Genomic DNA, 17,969 nt, shown 5'->3' on the forward strand with positions numbered 1-17,969 from the left:
CGCTGCGGTACTAATGATCCTGCCCCTCAGTATATCCTCTCACTGCCCCCTATCTCGCTGCGGTACTAATCATCCTGCCCGTCAGTATATCTTCTCATTGTCTCTTTTCTCATTGCAGGCCCAACCATTCTGGGTCTCTATATCCTCTTACTGGCTCCTGGCAGAAAGCTCACAATGTTTTAAAAATACTTAGATATTCTCTTTGGGGAGAAAAACATGTTCATTTCTGGCTGAGCCCAGCACTTACTTCTCATCCCTATTGCTTAGACAGCAGTCAGCCACATTGCTGTGAGCCTGCACATGTAGGCCAGACTGGGTAAAAATGATAGCGGTCTTTCCCTGAAGGACGCTAGTAAACCAGATGAGTTGTTACATTAATCAGCAGTGGTTACATGGTCATTATTAGGCTTTTGTGTTCCACATTTTTATTGAATCCAATTTCCACCATCTACAGTGGGCAGAACATTAGGCTTGAGCTGTGAACTACTATCTGATACAATTATCACTATGCCACTGCCTCCCTTCAACTGGCTCAATTTACAAGGCGACAGAGCAAGGACTGGAAGGTGGGATTAAGTTGCGCGGCTCTGGTTGACCAGCATTGACAAGGTGCTGGCCTTCTTCAACATGCAGATTTCTGAGAGTCGACAGACCCAACTTTTGTTTTATAGACAAGCGTCAGGATAACATTCTGTCAGGGAATCAAGTCATTATTTGTCTTCCTATTGTTTGGCTTCATGCCCTAGGTGTTGTGTATTGTTTTATTATGCATGTAAGCAATTTGAAAAATAACCAGATTTTCAATATTTAAATTTTCTCCTGTATATCAATTAAAGTTACAAAATATAAAAATAAATGTAAATTTCTATTTTCTTTTTAAAGCAATGATAACTTGCCAACCTGATCAGTTCCAGTGCAGTGATGGGAGCTGCATCCACGGATCGAAACAGTGTAACCAAATCTTTGACTGTCTGGATCGAATTGATGAGCTAGACTGCCTGAATGGTTTGTCCTGATTATTTTAAGACACCCATCAAACATTAAATTGTCAGTGCCTATTGAGTAGTTGCTGATCTTTTCTTGCTGTTTTTGATGCTCAATAGTGACCCCATGCAAAGGGCTGCAGAAATTTCTGTGCAAGAGTGGAGAATGTATCGATATGGACAAAGTATGTGACTCACATAGGGACTGCTTGGACTGGTCAGACGAACCACTCAAAGAATGTGGTAAGGTGGATCAAGAGTGGTGAATGCTTTTTATGCTCGCTATATGGTCAGTACTCGCCTCATATAATTAAATGAAAAGCAATAGCAGAGATAGAAGCTTTCAGAGGGATGAGTTAAGGTTGTGTAATAGCTGAAGAAATCGGACTTCCTTTAATATTTATAGGCAATGCAACTTTTGTGCTCCTTTTGTGCTTTACAGTGAGTTTTGATCTCACTAAAGTCAGTGATGTCAGTACTAGGAAACAGGGCACTAACTGTTGAACACCCAGTGTCAGTGTTTTATCGTAAAGCACTGTACAACCAATTAAACACTTCTGAAATCTGGTCACTATTGTAATGAAAGAAATATAACACCCAATTTGTGCACAAGATGATCCCAAAAAGAGGAATACAAGAACAATCAGTCAAGTGTTGCTGAGGGATAAATATGAGCCAGGACAGGGGACAGAGTATTTTATGCCCACCTGAGAGGTCAGGCAGGATCCCAACTTAACATTTCATCCAATATATGATGCCTCTAACAGCCTAACATTCTCTTGGTACTGCACTGAAGTTGGAGGGGGAGTGAGGGCGAGGGGATGTGCTAGATTTTGCACTGTCCTTGAATCTCAGAAAGGAGCTTGAACCTACAACCTTGAGTCAGAGGTAAAAACAGCCACGGCTAACATAGCATTGTGCAATACCAGATCCAATAGAAGATTGGCTAAATAGAATAAAACTGCTGCTACATATTGCTGCAGCTTGTGGCAGCCTCCATCTTGAAGAGTATCCTGTGCAATAATCCACACTAGTCTATAAAACTGTTCTGTAAAAATAGACCAGTTCAATGCAACTGTCTTTTGGGCCCATTGTCTCTATGAACTATATGAAATCTGCCTGATCACATTTTACTTGGGCTTCTTGCAACCACCAGGAACGTCTTTCTTTCCTTCAAGCAGCTGGCTGACAGCCTCTGTCTAAGCTTTCACATTGTGAGTGTAGCTATCTGGATGAGGCATTGGAGGATTGCTGGTGTATTCCAGCTGGAACTTGCAAAACAGAAACTAGCCTACTTTTTCAAAACATTCACCTGAAAATGTAACATTTGATGAAGGTGCCACCAGAAAACATTTTGGATACTGTTTGGATACATAAAAATATTTAAGGGAATTTAGTTGCAATTACCTGTTCTCTTGTCATGTGCCTTTATGCCCAGATTCTGGTTCGGACAGATTGGTTGGGAGAAGATGTGACTGTCTTCAGACTTGGGCTTTCTCAAAACTCTGTTTATTACATATTAACATAAATACTCTATACATTAAATTCCGAGATGTATCTGGCTCTGACTGTTGTCCTACATTGTTGAGACTATTTGCTACCTGCATCTATCTCTCTTCTAATCAATCCTATCCATGGCATGGCTTCAATCATGCAATTGACTAACCAACTTACTAGGACATATTAACACACTCCTCCCACAATATGCTATTCATGTGTAGTAAGGAGTAACTCTGCGACATAATTGCAAGGTTGTTCTTGGGTCCTAAAGCTCTGCTGTACAACCATTTCAAATTCAATATTCACTCGTCTTTGTCATATTCTAATGTGACTAGAGTCTACGTGAATTTACTCAGACTGTCGTTTAGAAAATGTTTGAGTTTTCCAACTAATGTTTTGTGATTTGACTAGACCAATAGTGTCATTGATCTGATAGAAGTGAACTACTTTGGTGTCTTGTTGCGTTGTCTGTTTCAGGTTTAAATGAGTGCCTGACCAACAATGGTGGCTGCTCCCATACATGTAGAGACTTGAAGGTTGGATATGAATGTGAATGCCCAGCTGGCTACAAACTGCTGGACACAAAGACGTGCGGAGGTAATTAAAATTCAAGGCAGCTCCTGACTTCAGTCAATCGTTTAAATAAAGAGCTGACTGTCTAACAGTGTTTTCGTGTATCAATACTGTTGCACAGAGATTTCAGTGCATTTATTGACTAGTCGAAATGCTTCTTTCAGATATAAATGAATGTGAGGATCTGGACCGATGCAGTCAGGTCTGCACCAATATTAAAGGAGGGTACAAGTGCAATTGCTTCCAAGGTTATGAGATGGATCCAATGACTGAAACTTGCAAAGCAGTGGGTAAGAAGGTGGTGTCTGGCACTGGGTACAATTGTATTGTCAATGGCAGCGTAAGATCCTAAATGGTGACTGTTGGTAGGTAGTTTGAGCATTAGTCTGATCCTGCCTTCCTGTGATGTTAACACAAATGCATCTTCCAACAGGTATCCCCACATAGCAAGATCAGGAACATCTCGCTAATTTTTTTTTGCCTCCACCTTCTTGCTCCAGAAGCAATTAAGGCCATTTGTAGTTTCTCACCTATTGTCCCAGATGAACTTGTCTAATTCAGAAATGGAGCCAGGAACAGACAGAGAGAATGCTGGAGAACCTCAGCAGGTCTGGCAGCATCTGTAGAGAGAGAGAGAGAAACAGAGTGAATATTTCGAGTCCAGTATGACTGGAGAAACTCAGCAGTCCTACCGGACTTAACAGTCATACTGGACACGAAACATTCACTCTGTTTCTCTCTCTCCACAGATGCTGCCAGACCTGCTGAGGTTCTCCAACACTTTGTGTGTGTCTCAGATTTCCAGCATCCACAGAACTTTGCTTTTATTTTAATGAAACCAGGAGATGTAGCTCCGTTCCACACCATATGGTGGCATTTTACTTTTGAGGAATCAGAGACTGCAATGAGAATTGGCAGCTGAAATTTGAAGTATTTTGATGACGACTAGTATCCTGTATCATACCCTAAGCTCCACATTAATTTCCGGAGTTTCATATGGTGAAAACAAAGTCTTCCTATTCCTCTTTGGTGATTTTTATATTTAATGTGACCATCAAGAATCAAGGTTCCAGACATTAGCAGTTCAAAGGTAGTTTGTTTCCACCAGGAGCAGGGTCCTCTTGATAGTATGCTGAAAATGTTTCTTGACTTTATCAGCAGGCCTGAGTCTCCCCTCTCCCCTCAGTATGCTCAGTTGGCTGGACTGCCGGTTTGGGATGCAGAGTGTTGCCAACAGCATAGGTTCAATTCCCACATCGGCTGGGGTTCTAATGAAGAAATCTGCTTTTCAACCTCTGGTTGAGCAGCTGTCTGGTCCGGTAGGTCTATGGCAACATCTGTATGACTTTTTGAAAGTCTTTTCATCAATAGCAGTTTGCATTTTTTAATGGTACCTGTATCTTGATAAAATGGTCATTTCTGAAATGCAAAAACCAGTAATTGTTGAAGGTACATACATCGGGAAGATGTACTGAAGGTGTCAAAACTTTGTTGAGCCTTTTCAAGAAGGGAGAACAGTAGTGAGGGAATTCGAAAATGTGGAACTGAGTTAGCTAATGCTTTAGAATGGAGAGGGTCCAAAAGAGACCAGAAAGGGAAGATTGGCAGCTGCCTCTTCGAATTTAGAATGGCAGAATTTTGTCAATAATGACAATCTTGTGGAGGAACTTGTGTAACGGGGCATGGATTTTGAATTCATGCACTGGGAATAGGGAACAAGTTGAGGTTGACAAGTCCAATAATGATGGAGTTGGCACAGGATAAATTGTGGGTAGTGGAATTTAAATTAAGTTGGATTTTATGCAGAGCAAATCATAACAGGCATCCTCATTTACTAATTCATGCCAACAAAGGGCAATTTAGTGCCACATGTGAATACTGACTCTGAACTGGATTGGACTTGCCTATGCTCACTCATGTAGCTGTTTTCAGATGGCAGAAGAAATGTTCATGCCATTAGTTATGTACTTTCCTGCCAATCCATCCTGGTCCTGATCTTCCAAAATCCTGGATCGACAAACATCTAAATTAGGAGCAGGAGGAGTTGATTTGGTTCCTCAAATCTGTCCGCTATTTGATAGGATCATGCCTGATTCATGCAGGACCTCTAATCTTTCTTGCCCACTCCATACCCTTAGACTAAAGAGTCCATCAAGAATATCCAGCTCAGTTTTAATAGGGTTCAATGACCCTGCCTCCACTGCTGTCTGGGGAACAGAATTCCACCAGCTAACAACCCTCTGTGGGGAAAAAAGAGTCTCCTTATCTCTGTCTTAAATGCATTTCTTTTTTTTGAAACTGTACTCCTTTGAACTGGTCTCTCCTACAGGGAGAACAACCCCACAATATTCACGTTGTCATATCCCCTTAGAATTCTAAACGTTTCAATAAGATCTCCCCTTGTTTTCAAACACAGATAATGTGCTCAACCTGCCTAACCTTTCCTTTATAAGACATAATCTCTTCGTCCAAAGAATCAATTGAATTTCGGGTTATTTGTATAAAAAAGCAGACATTCATGCCCTTACCAAAGTTTTCCTGCGTCCCACACATTAACTGCTCAGAAATTCAGACAGTCCAAAGTCCTCATCTAATTGGTACAAAACATATGACTGAAATTATTCTGGATCTTGCTCCATCACAAAACCAGATCTTCTGGCCAGATTGAAAACTTGCAGCCCTCTCTTAGGCTAACGTTGGGCCTGATACAGTCTACTTAGTAATGTTTTACAACTCCTCATAGTGGCACATGACACACAGCAGTACGTTGCAAGAAAGGGCAAGAAAGATAATAAAAATATCCAAGTCCCTATTTACCATACCAGCGCTCCTACTCAGTAGCAGGAAATAGAGCTCCTTGCTGTGTTAATGTTGGGTGGGTTCTATTTATTAGTTAATTCTTTTGTTTTATTTGCTAGAACAATTTTTTTTTTGCTTTCTTTATAGGTACAAGTCCCGCAGTGGTCTTCACCAATAGCCATGAGATTAGAATGATTAATTTGATGAAGAAGGAGTATACACGTCTTGTACCTGCATTAAAGAATGTGGTGGCTCTGGATGTTGATGTTGAAGCTGAAAAGATATATTGGATTGATCTGTACTACAAAGAGATATATAGGTAATTTTTTTTTGTCTTAATTGTTCATGGGGTGTGGGCATTGTCTACTATGCTGGCATTTATTACCCCTCCCTAATTTTCTTTGAACTGAACTGCCTTCTTGAACTGCTGCAGTCTTTGGAATTTAGGAACACCCACTGTACTGCAAGGATGGAACAAGAGGTGGATCCAAGTCAGGATGGTGTGTGGTTTGGAAGCAGGTTTGCAGGTGGTATTCCTACCATACATCTGTTGTCCTTGCCCTTCAATCTGGCAGGGGTTGTGGGTTTGGAAGGTGCTGTCAAAGGAGCCTGCAGTGTGTTTTGTAGCTGGTACACTCTGTGCCAATCAAGCAGATTGCTTTAACTGAAGGTGTTGAGCTGCTTGAGTGTTTTGGAGATTCATTATTTGGGCAAGTGCTGAATATCCCATCATACTCTTGACTTGTGCCTTGTAGATTAGAGACAGCCACAGGATGGGACTTTTACTCAGTGCAGGATTCCTAACACTTCACCTGTTCTTGTAGCCTCAGGTTTCACACAGTAGGTCCACTTTAGTTTCTGGTCAATGCTAACCCCAGGATGTTGATACTGGGGGATTCAGCAATGTTAATGCTACTGAATATCCAAAAGGTGATGGTGGGTTTCTGTCTTGTTGGATATGGTCATTGCCTGGATTTTTATGGCAGCTAATATTACTTGCCTTGTATCAGCCCAACTTAATGTTGTCCAGGTCTTCCTACATCTGGACATTGTCTGCTTCAGTATCTGAGTAGTCATGAATGGTGCTGAATGTTGTGCAGTCATCAGTGAACATCCCCATTCCGACCTTATAATGGAGGGAAGATCACCAAAGCAGCTGAAGGTTGGGTCTAAGAAAATACCCTGAACAGCCTCTGCAGAGCTGTCATAGGACTGAGATGGCTGACTTTCAACAAACACAATGATCTTCCTTTGTATCAGTTATGACTCCAACCAGAAGAGAGCTCCTCCCTCCAATTCCAATGGCTCCAATTTTGCTTAGGCTTCTTGGTTCCACACTGTCAAATGCAGCCTTGATCTCAAAGGCAGTCACGCTCACCTCACTTCTGGAGCTCAGCTCTTTTGTCCCTGTTCGGAAAAGGCTGTAATGAAGTCAGGAACTGAGTGGCCCTGGCTGAACCCAAACTGGGCGTCACTGAGTGGGGTATTGCTGAGCAGGTGCTGCTGGTCAGCACTGTTGATGACACTTTCCATCACTTTACTGATGATAAAAGAATAGACAGACAGGCCAGTAATTGGCTGGGTTGGACTTGCCCTGCTTTTATGGACAGAACGCATCTAGACAATTTTCCAAGTATTGGTTAGATCCCACTGTTGTAATTGTGTTGGAACAGTTTGGCTAGGGATAGTCCTGGAGCACAAGTGTTCAGTAGTTCAGTATTATTGCTGGAATAACATTGTGGTCTATAGCCTTTGCAGAATCTGGTGTCTTCAGCCATTTCTTTGTCACATGGAGTAAACTGAATTGATTGAAGACTGCTTGAGCCTCAGGAAGAGGCTATAATAGATCATCCACTCAGCACTTCTGACTGAAGATGGTTGCAAATGCCTCAGTTTTAATGGTTGCACCCTTTCACTGCATTTCCATAATATTGAGGATGGGGATCTTTGTGGGGATCTCCTCCTGTTAGTTGTTTAATTTTTCACCACCATTTATGACAGAATGTGGCAGGACTGCAGAAGTTAGACCTGATCTGTTGTTTGTGGGAATTCATTTAGTTTTGTCTATTGCATGCTGCTTCTGCTCTTTGGAGTACAAGTAGTCCTGTGTTGTAGCTTCACCAAGTTGACACTTTGTTTTTAATTATGCCTGGTGCTGCTCATGGCATGGCCTCCTACCCTGTCTCAATTGAACCAGGGTTCATCTCCTGGCTTGATGTTCTGACCACATTCATACCAACAGATGGGCTGATAGTGTCTGGGACATGGTCCATAAGGTGTGATTTTGTAAGAATGACAATGTCAGGCTGGTCAATTAGTCTGGAGAACATCGCTCCTAATTTTGGCTTAAGCTGCAAGTGGTATAGAGAGAAACTTTGTAGGGTTGACAGGGCTGGGTTTGCCGTTAATGCTTCTAGTGCCAAGGTTAATGTGGTAATCCATCCAGTTTCATTCTGAAATATTTTAGGATGGTAATATAATCTAAAACCAAACTATGGCACACTATGTAAGACTTCCTTGTTAAATTCCTGAATACCATTTCCATATCTAGCTGGCAAACCCAACAGCTCTTTCATCTCTGGTTACAATAGAAGTACTGCTAATTTAGAACTTTATATTTAAATTCAACAACTTTCTTGAATTGTCATACACATACAAACACTCGCAAAGAGATAATACTGTGGATGGGGATGAAAAACAAAGTTAGAAAAGCGCGGTTCTGGCAACAGTCTGAATCACAGATGTTTTCTTTTGACTTCTGTTTCTTTGCTAATGAAGCAAGTTTGTGAATACACTGATTCTTAGCCTTTCTTTCACTGAGGATTTGCCCTTTTAGTGCCTCTGAAGGTGGTTTTTCCCCTTTTCCTTTCAACAGGGATTTGCAGAGAGAACAACGTACTGAGTAGGTGAGGGAGAGTAGCTAGCTATGTTGGATTTTCTTTTACTTCTCCAGACACAAGGGAAAGAGAGAGACGAAAGCTTTCTCTTTGTAGGCTAGATGTTCTGCTGTATTGTAGGACAACTGTCCTGGAACCAATCAACTGGCCGGTACAACGCTGAGCCATCCTGAGCTGACAGCAATGAGTCCAGATTGACTCTGGGCAGTGCACGCAGGCAGTACCATTCTGACTGGAATGCTCCCTCCTTGCTTAAATCAGGCAAAATTGGAATACATTGAGAGTTGTGCCTACAATAACTTGTTTTAAGAACTGCAAGCATTATCTTAACAATTTCCTTTCCGTAAAGCAGTATCTCTCACTTCTAGTTCACAGTCCAAAAAAAAAGTGGTCTTTAAATAAGCAAAAGAGAATGCTCTACAGCAGATACTGGAGCCTGAAATTTACCTGCAACTCAATTTCAAATTGAACTAAGGAATTTACAAACAGCTACATATACTCCCTTGAGAATAATAACTATTCTGATCATGTCTGGTTCAACACTATAAACACTGCTTGTATAAAAAAAATCAATTTATAGTTTCTTGTGAAGTTGACTGGTGCTTCACTTAATGATACCATTTCAAAAGCTGCCACATGTCAAGATGAGTCTATTAGACCATTTGGAACACTCCAGTCATCTCTTGTCATTCTAAATATCAACCAATTGCTCTAATACCAAAGAACGTGGTTTCTCAGCTATTTTTAACAATAACTGCAACCTCATTATGACATTATAATCTGTAAGTATTGTGTAATCAAATAATTTGATGATTACATTAACTATAATCCAATTCCAGATCTACAGATTGCAAAATACAACTTGCTTAATCCACTGATGGACTTGTGGATGACATAAGATTATTACAATTCTTTCCACACTCAATACCCACACAGTTGGGTTTACTATCAGTGACTAGTTTAGAATCGGGTAACTAACTCCAGTAAAAACTGAAAGAACTGCAGGTGATGTAAATCAGAAACAAAAACAGAAGTTGCTGGAAAAGCTCAGTGGATCTGGCAGCATCTGTGGAGAGAAATCAGAGTTAATATTTCGAGTCAAGTGACCCTTCCTCAGAATTGCAGCACTAACTTCAGTGTTCTTTTCCTGAAGATATTGAGATCATCTTCCTTAATCTTTTCTCATAGTGTAGATACTCAGCATCTACAGTTATGTTACTGTGTTTGCTCACAATTGTTGTTTATATATTTGGAAATAGTTTTCAAACAGGGAAAGAATACCAGTCTTCAAACAACTTGGACAGCATTGCAAAGTTGAACTTAGCACTCACGCCGTGATCTTTGTTCTAGTGCCCCTTTGGATAAAGCCAGTGATCCAAGCCAGCATGTACATCTGATCAAGTATGATCTCCACACTCCTGAGGGCCTAGCAGTAGACTGGGTTCACAAAAATATATACTGGACAGATTCTGGTACCAGGTCAATCTCCGTGGCAACTGCAGATGGAACCAAAAGAAAGACCCTCATCAATACTCAGCTCGACAAACCCAGAGCTATCTCAGTTGATCCAATTCGAGGGTAAATATTGATAAAATATTTTCCAACATTGTTTATTAATGGAATATATGGATTTTACCCATCTTTATCAAACTTCTGGTCCTGTTAATTAGGTTCATGTATTGGTCGGACTGGGGTAACCCTGCAAAGATTGAGAAAGCTGGGCTGAATGGAGTCGACCGTCAGACACTCATCGCAGACAACATTGAATGGCCAAATGGAATCACTTTAGGTAGATGTTTCAGCAATGTACCAAATGTTAGTGAAATTGATGTAGACTGAGGTGAGAAGCAAAACAGAACTGGGTGTATTTTCCTGCCTTTATATTTCAATAATTTTTTAAACTTGAAGGCGCTAACTGTAGATCTGATATACAACATGACAGGATAAAAGTAACACATTCTCTGCAAAGAGCTAATGAGCAGTCAAAATAGGTCTTGACCACCACTAGTTAAGGTGACCTTGAGCTATAAAATGCAGCAGAAATTTCATAACTATAAAAGTACTTCAAACTGAAGGAAAAGGTCATTTGGCTGAATAAGCCAATCATTTATTTCATAGATTTGTTTTCTAACCATATCCCTCAATCACCTCTAACTACAAGAATGATAACATTTTTATTTAAGTCATTCCCACTGTCCATTTTAAGGGCTAAGAGCCAAGAAACCTCCTATCTGCAGCCTGTAATTTTTCCCCAATTTACTTTATCATAGAATAGAGTAACTGAAGCACTGTTGAGAAAGTAACTGATTATTTAAATAAATCCATCTTCTTAATTCTAATTTCCTAATATTTTACTTGGCATGCTGACATTTGAACGCTTTGCAATTGCTCCCAGACTTCATTAAAGTAAACTAAATTAAGTTAAATTGGAGATGTTCAGTCTATTCTTGGGACAAACTGTTTGCCCAAAGACACAGAAATCAGCTGTGGGTAAGTAGGTTGTATGATCAGTCGCCAAGCCCTTATTTCCCGTTTTACATTAATAGACACAAATTAAAATCCCTCCCAATGTGCCTTTGGTTTTGGATTTAGATCAGGATAGGATAGGACTAATACATGTTGTCCCTGGTGAAAGGCATTGAAGAACCTGCACTGACTGATGGTTTGTATTTGATTTCTAGATTTACTGAACCAGCGTCTGTACTGGGTTGACTCCAAACTGCATGAGCTGTCTAGCATTGACCTGAATGGTGAGAACAGGAAACGATTATTATTCTCAGAAGAATATCTGGGGCATCCTTCTGCTCTCACAGTTTTTGAGGTAAGGCTAGAATCTGGGAGTGCTTTTGTTGGTGCCAAAGTAATTTAAAAAATTATAATTTTTAATTTCATTCAGTACCAAAGCTTCGCTGAATACTTCTTTCTGTGTTGTTATGTCAGCTGCACGGTGGCTCAGTGGTTAGCACTGCTGCCTCATAGTGCTAGGGACACGGGTTCAATTCGGGTGATTGTCCGTGTGGAGTTTGCACATTTTCCCTCTGTCTGTGTGGGTTTCCTCAGGGTGCTCCAGTTTCTGCCCACAGTCCAAAGATGTGCAGGTTAGGTGGATTAGCCATGGGAAATGCAGGGTTACAGGGATAGGGTGGGGGGGTGGGTCTGGATGGGCTGCTCTTTGCAAGGTCAGTGTGGACTTGATGGGCCTTATGGCCTGCTTCCACGCTGTACAGATTCTAAAAATTTATTTCTGCGAAGCCACAGTGAACTTAAAAGTGTACTTCCATTTAAGCAGCTGTTATGCAACTGTGATAAAAAAGACATTTTATCCCACAGTGGATAAGGCATAGAGCTCATCTGAGTCTGCACTTTGTTTTTCTGACTAACAACTGCTGTGCAAGTCCTGGAGTAATGGTTGACCCACCCCAGTACATTGTGTTATCCACGTAGGCATTATTAATGTGTGAGCCTAGTTAGCAGGATGCTTGACTGAGTACATTGTCTAATCTTCCATCATTTTTCTTTCAGCATTGACATTGGTGTACTTAAACATCACCAATAAACTGGAACCCTGGTTTTCCAGTTTTCTTTCTCACGCTACATTCCATCTTACCCTCAACCTTAGGACACTATCTAGCAATCTAATTTTTTTTGGTATGTTATAGCCCCACAGACCTGCTTTAGAGAGTAGAATTGAATATATTGATTCAAAATCACAAGCTGTGATTCTATGATCGCCTCCTATGCGCTGTTAACTTTAAATCTTCAAATCAAATTTAGCGACACACTGTTTGTGACCTATCAAAGTCATCACTTGCCCTGTTGTTTTTGCTTGAATATGAAATACTAACATTGGAACAGGTCAGATTATAATTTACACTGGTATAATGGCCAATCACACTGAAATCTTGGGAGCAAAAGTTAGGATGGCACAATTGCCAGCCAAAACATCAGAGTACACTGTAAGGTTTCAACTTCAAATTTTCCATGCTCCTGTTAATTCAATGAAGGGCAGGCCTTCTATTCTTGAAAAGAAAGTAACAATCAGCACCATAATTCTGCTGTCTTCACTTTAGTAAATGAACAATGAGGACAAGCCAACACAGAGTTGCAGATTACAAGTATAGCAGTACATTTGCAGTCTTATTTAAATCCCATTAGCTAAGCACCTTTGATTTTTGTGCCGTGTCTCTCAGCCATTTGCTTTAACGGTTACAGCATATATTAATTTGTTTTGCTATTACAGGACAAGATTTATTGGACTGATATTAATCATGAAACTATTTACTGTGCAAACCGACTGACTGGAAAAGATGTGATATCGCTTGCGAATAACCTGTACAATCTACACGACATTATCATTCTCCATGAATTAAAACAGCCGAAAGGTGATTCCTGTCAGAATCTGCTTTAGTCTCAATGTATACTTCATTATTGAACCTTTTTTGTTTAACTTTGTCCAGATTTCAAACCTGAAAGCTTTTCTTTCTTGAAACAGTTACTAGCTTCTGTGCAGATGGTGCTGCACCAAATGGAGGATGTCAGTACCTGTGCTTGTCAGCTCCCCAGATCAACATCCATTCTCCAAAATACACATGTGCTTGTCCTGACAACATGAAACTTGGGCAGGATATGAGAAAATGTTATAAAAGTGAGTGTGTTTTGAATTTGTTAATGCATTTGGGAATTTTTGGTTTTCAGTTTTTCGGAGGCGACATTTCTTCACATGAAAAGTAAAGTCTGAGGGGTGGCCTGGTAGATATTTTTAAGATTGTGAAAAGCTTTAATAGGTTAGATATCGAGAAGTTTCCACTTCTGGGTATGATCAAAACTTAGGGCAATAAGATAGTCATTAATAAACCCAATTCAAAATTTCGACAAGAATGTTTTGGGTGAGTAGCAAAGATGCATTTAAAGGGAAGCTAGACAGTTGCATGAGGGGGAGAAAAAAAAGAGGAAGAAATAGGAAGAGGCTTTGGTGAGGCATTAATAGCAGCATGGATAAGTTAAATTGAATGGTGTGTTTGTGTTATACATTGATTGTGTGATAAATACTGAGGAGGAAAGCTTTAGACTACAGGACAATAAAGATGGGCTGGTCAGATGGATTGAACAATCTCAAACGGAATTTAATCTTGAAAAGTGTGATGTGGTGCACTTTGGGAGGATTAACAAGGAAAGGAAATAAAAGTTGAATGTAAAGTCTTTGAGAAGATTTGTAGCCAGGGTTGTGGATGAGGTTGTAGACTTGCTCATCAAGCCGGTGTGTTTGATTGCAGACGTGTTGTCACCCTGGTAGGTAACCTCTTCAGTGCGCCTCTTGTGAAGTGTTTGTGTTCTACCCTGCTTGTTATTTATATGCTTTAGTTTGCTGGGTGGGGAGTGGGTGGTGGGTGGCGTGGCATCACTTTGGTTCTGTTTTTCAGTGGTTTGTGTATCAGGTCCAGTTCTATGTGTTTGTTGATGGAATTCCGGTTGGAATGCCAGGCCTCCAGGAATTCCCTGGCACATCTCTGTTTGGCTCATGCTATTATGGATGTATTGTCCCAGTCGAATTCGTGCCCTTCTTTGTTCACGTGTATTGAGACCAGTGAGAATTGGTCATGTCTCACTAGTCTCAATACACATGGACAGAGAAGCAACACCTCATATTCTGCCTCAGGAGCCTACAGCCTGGTGGCCTAAACATGGAATTTACCAATTTAGATGAGCATTTGAAACACCGCAGTGTACAAGGGTATGGGCCAAGTCCTGGAAAATTGGCTTAGAGTAGATGGATGTTTAGTGACTGGCGTGGACACAATGGGTCAAAGGACAGGTTTCCATACTGTAAACATTCTATGACTCTATAATTCTCACTCCTGCAACTCCAGTCCTTTATCTGGATCCAAGAGATTTGCTGCCTTCTGGAATTGAGTCACTTCAAACTTTTGAATGTTTAGATTGTTGTTTCTGTTTCTATTTCTTGACTCTGTTTCTGTACCTTTTCAAAACAGCTGAAAAGCTTCCAACTGTTCCCTCAGTTAGCAGTGGCAAACCAACTGCAAGGCCTGGCACAGCTTCCTTTAGTACAGAGGTTCCTGCAAATATAACCAACAAAGCTGGTGCGACAATTCTATTCAGCATCACCACGGGAGATCCACAACAGCTCTTCCCTGGCAGCACTGACGCAGACAATTTAATCCACGAGAACAGTTCCTCATCATCTTGTAAGTCTTACAATACAATGCACCTCATCAGGTTTTCTTGCAGCAGTTACTTCACTAACAAGGAGATTTGTTCCCAGGTGGCCAAGGAGTGCTGGCTCTGACTGACATTCTGTTATCTGTTTGACTTAAACTAATCATGTTTCAACATCATTTGGATTAGGGACATCAGTGCCCCTCAAGATGCTGCAGTCTCATGGGATGATAGTAGTTTCCTTTTTCCCTTTGTTTCACTGTCACATTTAATGAATCAACATCAAATTTATCCCCTCTTTCCATCTCTCCCTCCTTCCTTAATTGATTTTTTTGAATTCTCAGCTTGTTTTCTATTTCTCTACTGTGCCTCAAAACGTGAGCAGTTTGCCTCCTTCAATATTCCGAGGGTGTATGTGAACTAAGATTTTAAAACTCAAAGGTGAAACGCTATGAATAATAGAAATCTGAAATAAAAACAAAGTGATGGAAATACTCATCAGCTCTGGCAGGATCTGTGGAGAGAGAAACTGAGGCTCAGTTCTTCTATTCAGGATCAGAAACATATTTCCAATCCTACCCAGACCAAAACCAAAATACACGCATGCATTTAGAGAAGTTCTCTGAGCTAATTTGCAGGTTGGGAACCTTCTCAGCTGAAGCAGTCTAGATTAATCCATGAACTTGTGCAGGCAGCAACAAAGTGGGTTAGTGTTGAAACTACCCCCCATTTTCATGACAATTCCTGCCTTATTGTATTTGAAGGCCTTGAAGCCACTTTCCCAATGATTGAGGAGGTGGTAACTGTGGGAATTAGGGTAGCAGTTGGGCTATGGTGACAGGTTAAATAGCCAAATACTTAGGTTAGTGTGGGGTGGGGGGATTGTTGAAAGGATGTCATTAGAGACACCACAGTGCTTAGGAGTTAGAGCAGGTTTTAATTCCTCTCATTTGTCCTGGCTAAGTATTATGCTAAGTTAGTCAGAACCTTCTGAAATTTACTACTCAAACTTAGTTGAGGACGATCAGATGATTTGGAATCAGAAGATTCCCCAGTGGAGTTTTCAACTTTCAGGACAGTTCCTGGGGAGTTGGTTGCATTGGGATTGCTGCATGTGCTCAGTTGGTAACTCCAAACAACATTGCTGCAATGGTTAGCTCCCATTGGAGGATCCAGGCCAATGTTAACCTAGCTATGACATTTAGAGCTCTTAGTGGAAGCTAATTAATCTCTAACTTCAGCCCCTGCATTTATGTTTCCAAGCCACTACTTCCAAACGTCTCCTACTGTCTACAGAGCAGACCTTCATCTGGATTTTATTAAAAATAAAGCTAAGACAAAGTGCTCAGCAAATATTGGGGAAATGAAGCTTCAGCTGCCTTCCTTCACTGCACTGTTTTCTCACAGCAGAATCCTCTGACATTTGAGCACCAGCCAGGAATATAATAGTGGTTTTCTATCTTTCCACAGCTGATGACGGCAAGAAGTTGAGTTCGACTCATGCCATTGTGGGAATTGTTATCCCAATAGGTAGGTGACTATACTGATACCTCCCTCCCATGTATAACATACCTATGTATTTTGTTTTGTGTTCGCTCAGAAAAATGGAACACCTTCAATTTTGAAACTTCTGATGTTCACATCAATACTCCCGGTAAAGGATTATAAATTTTTGACTTGAAAATTAAGCCAACACAGACTGCATTTCACATCAGTTTCATATGGGCAACACTCAGAAGAGACATTTTCATATTATTAGCCGAGGCATTTTTCCATAGAATGTGGCCATTGCTGACTAGGCCAGCGTTTATTTCCCATTCCTAATAGCCATGGTACAGGTGATGACGAGCTGCCTTCTTCAACCACAGCAGATCATTTTGTATAGGAACACTACAATGCTGTTAGGGAAGGAGTTCCAGGGTTTTGCCTTCATGACATTAAAGGAACAGCGATTTGTATTTTCATATCAGAATGATAAGTGATGGGAAGTTCCAGGTGGTGGTGTTCCCATGTATCCACTGCCCTTGTCCTTCTAGATGGAAATGGTTGTGATTTTGGAAGGTGCAGTCTGTGGAGCTTTGAAACATTTCTGCTGTCCATCTTGTAGATAGTACACCCTGCTGCTACTGAACGTCAGTGGTGAAGAATGAACGTTTGCATGTATGGTACCAAACAAGTGGGCTGATTTGGCATGGACAGTGTCAACCTTGTTGAGTGTTTCTGGATCTGCATCCATGTAGACAAATGGGACCACATTCCTGACTTGTGCCTTAAGATGGTGGACAGCTCTGGGGAGGCAGGAAATGAGTTACATACTGCATGATTCCTAACCTCTGACCTGCTCTTGACACCAGAGTATTTATATGGCTAGTTTAGTTCAGTCTCTGATTAATGGTAACCCCAAGGATGTTGATGGTAGGATATTCAGTAATGGTAATGTCGTTGAATGTTAAAGGACAATTTTCTCTTGTTGGAAATGGCCATTGCCTGTTGCTTGTGTGGTGCAAATGTTACTTGCCACTTGTTAACTCAATCCTGGATATTGTCCAGGTCTTGCTCAGTTTGAACACAGTCTGCTTCAGGAGTTGCAAATGGTTCTGAACATTGTGCAATCATTAGTGAACACCCTGCTCTGAAGATGGTTGGGCCGAGGACACCCTGCGGACAACTCTTGCAGAGATGTCTCGAAGATGAACTGGCAGACTTCCAACAACCACAACCATCTTCCTTTTGTGCTAAGTATGACTTCAGTCAGATGAGAGTTTCTCCCCTGATTCTCTTTGACTTGTTTTCTTGGGCCTCCCTGATGCTGTACTCTGTCAAACGTGACCTTGATGTCAGTAAGTAAGTGCTGCATGATAGAGACGTTGATGACTTCTTCCATCACTTTACTGAAGATTGAGAGTAGAGTGAGACAGTAATTGGCCAAGTTTGGATTTGTCCTGCCTTTAAATGTACAAGGCAAACCGGGGAAAATTCCACATTGTCACATACGTGCCAGTATTGTAGCTGTACTGGAACAGCTTGGCTAGGGTGCAGCAAG

The 17,969-nt window shown here is 41.0% G+C and overlaps 1 protein-coding gene across 6 annotated transcripts in view; it reads left to right on the top strand.

Moving 5' to 3' along the window:
* Positions 1–17,969, top strand: part of lrp8 (low density lipoprotein receptor-related protein 8, apolipoprotein e receptor) — a 147,584-nt gene that overhangs the window by 110,513 nt on the left and 19,102 nt on the right. For all 6 annotated transcript variants that reach the window (XM_048601960.1, XM_048601961.1, XM_048601965.1 and 3 more), the window contains 12 exons: positions 883–1,005; positions 1,104–1,226; positions 2,961–3,080; positions 3,221–3,346; positions 6,003–6,174; positions 10,103–10,330; positions 10,423–10,541; positions 11,434–11,573; positions 12,993–13,134; positions 13,245–13,397; positions 14,743–14,955; positions 16,397–16,456. In XM_048601960.1, the coding sequence (XP_048457917.1) occupies positions 883–1,005; positions 1,104–1,226; positions 2,961–3,080; positions 3,221–3,346; positions 6,003–6,174; positions 10,103–10,330; positions 10,423–10,541; positions 11,434–11,573; positions 12,993–13,134; positions 13,245–13,397; positions 14,743–14,955; positions 16,397–16,456 (1,719 nt within the window). The remainder of the gene's footprint in view (positions 1–882; positions 1,006–1,103; positions 1,227–2,960; positions 3,081–3,220; positions 3,347–6,002; positions 6,175–10,102; positions 10,331–10,422; positions 10,542–11,433; positions 11,574–12,992; positions 13,135–13,244; positions 13,398–14,742; positions 14,956–16,396; positions 16,457–17,969) is intronic.

The sequence above is a fragment of the Rhincodon typus genome, chromosome 10, assembly GCF_021869965.1.
Source record: "Rhincodon typus isolate 14 chromosome 10, sRhiTyp1.1, whole genome shotgun sequence".
Taxonomy (NCBI): Eukaryota; Metazoa; Chordata; class Chondrichthyes; order Orectolobiformes; family Rhincodontidae; genus Rhincodon; species Rhincodon typus.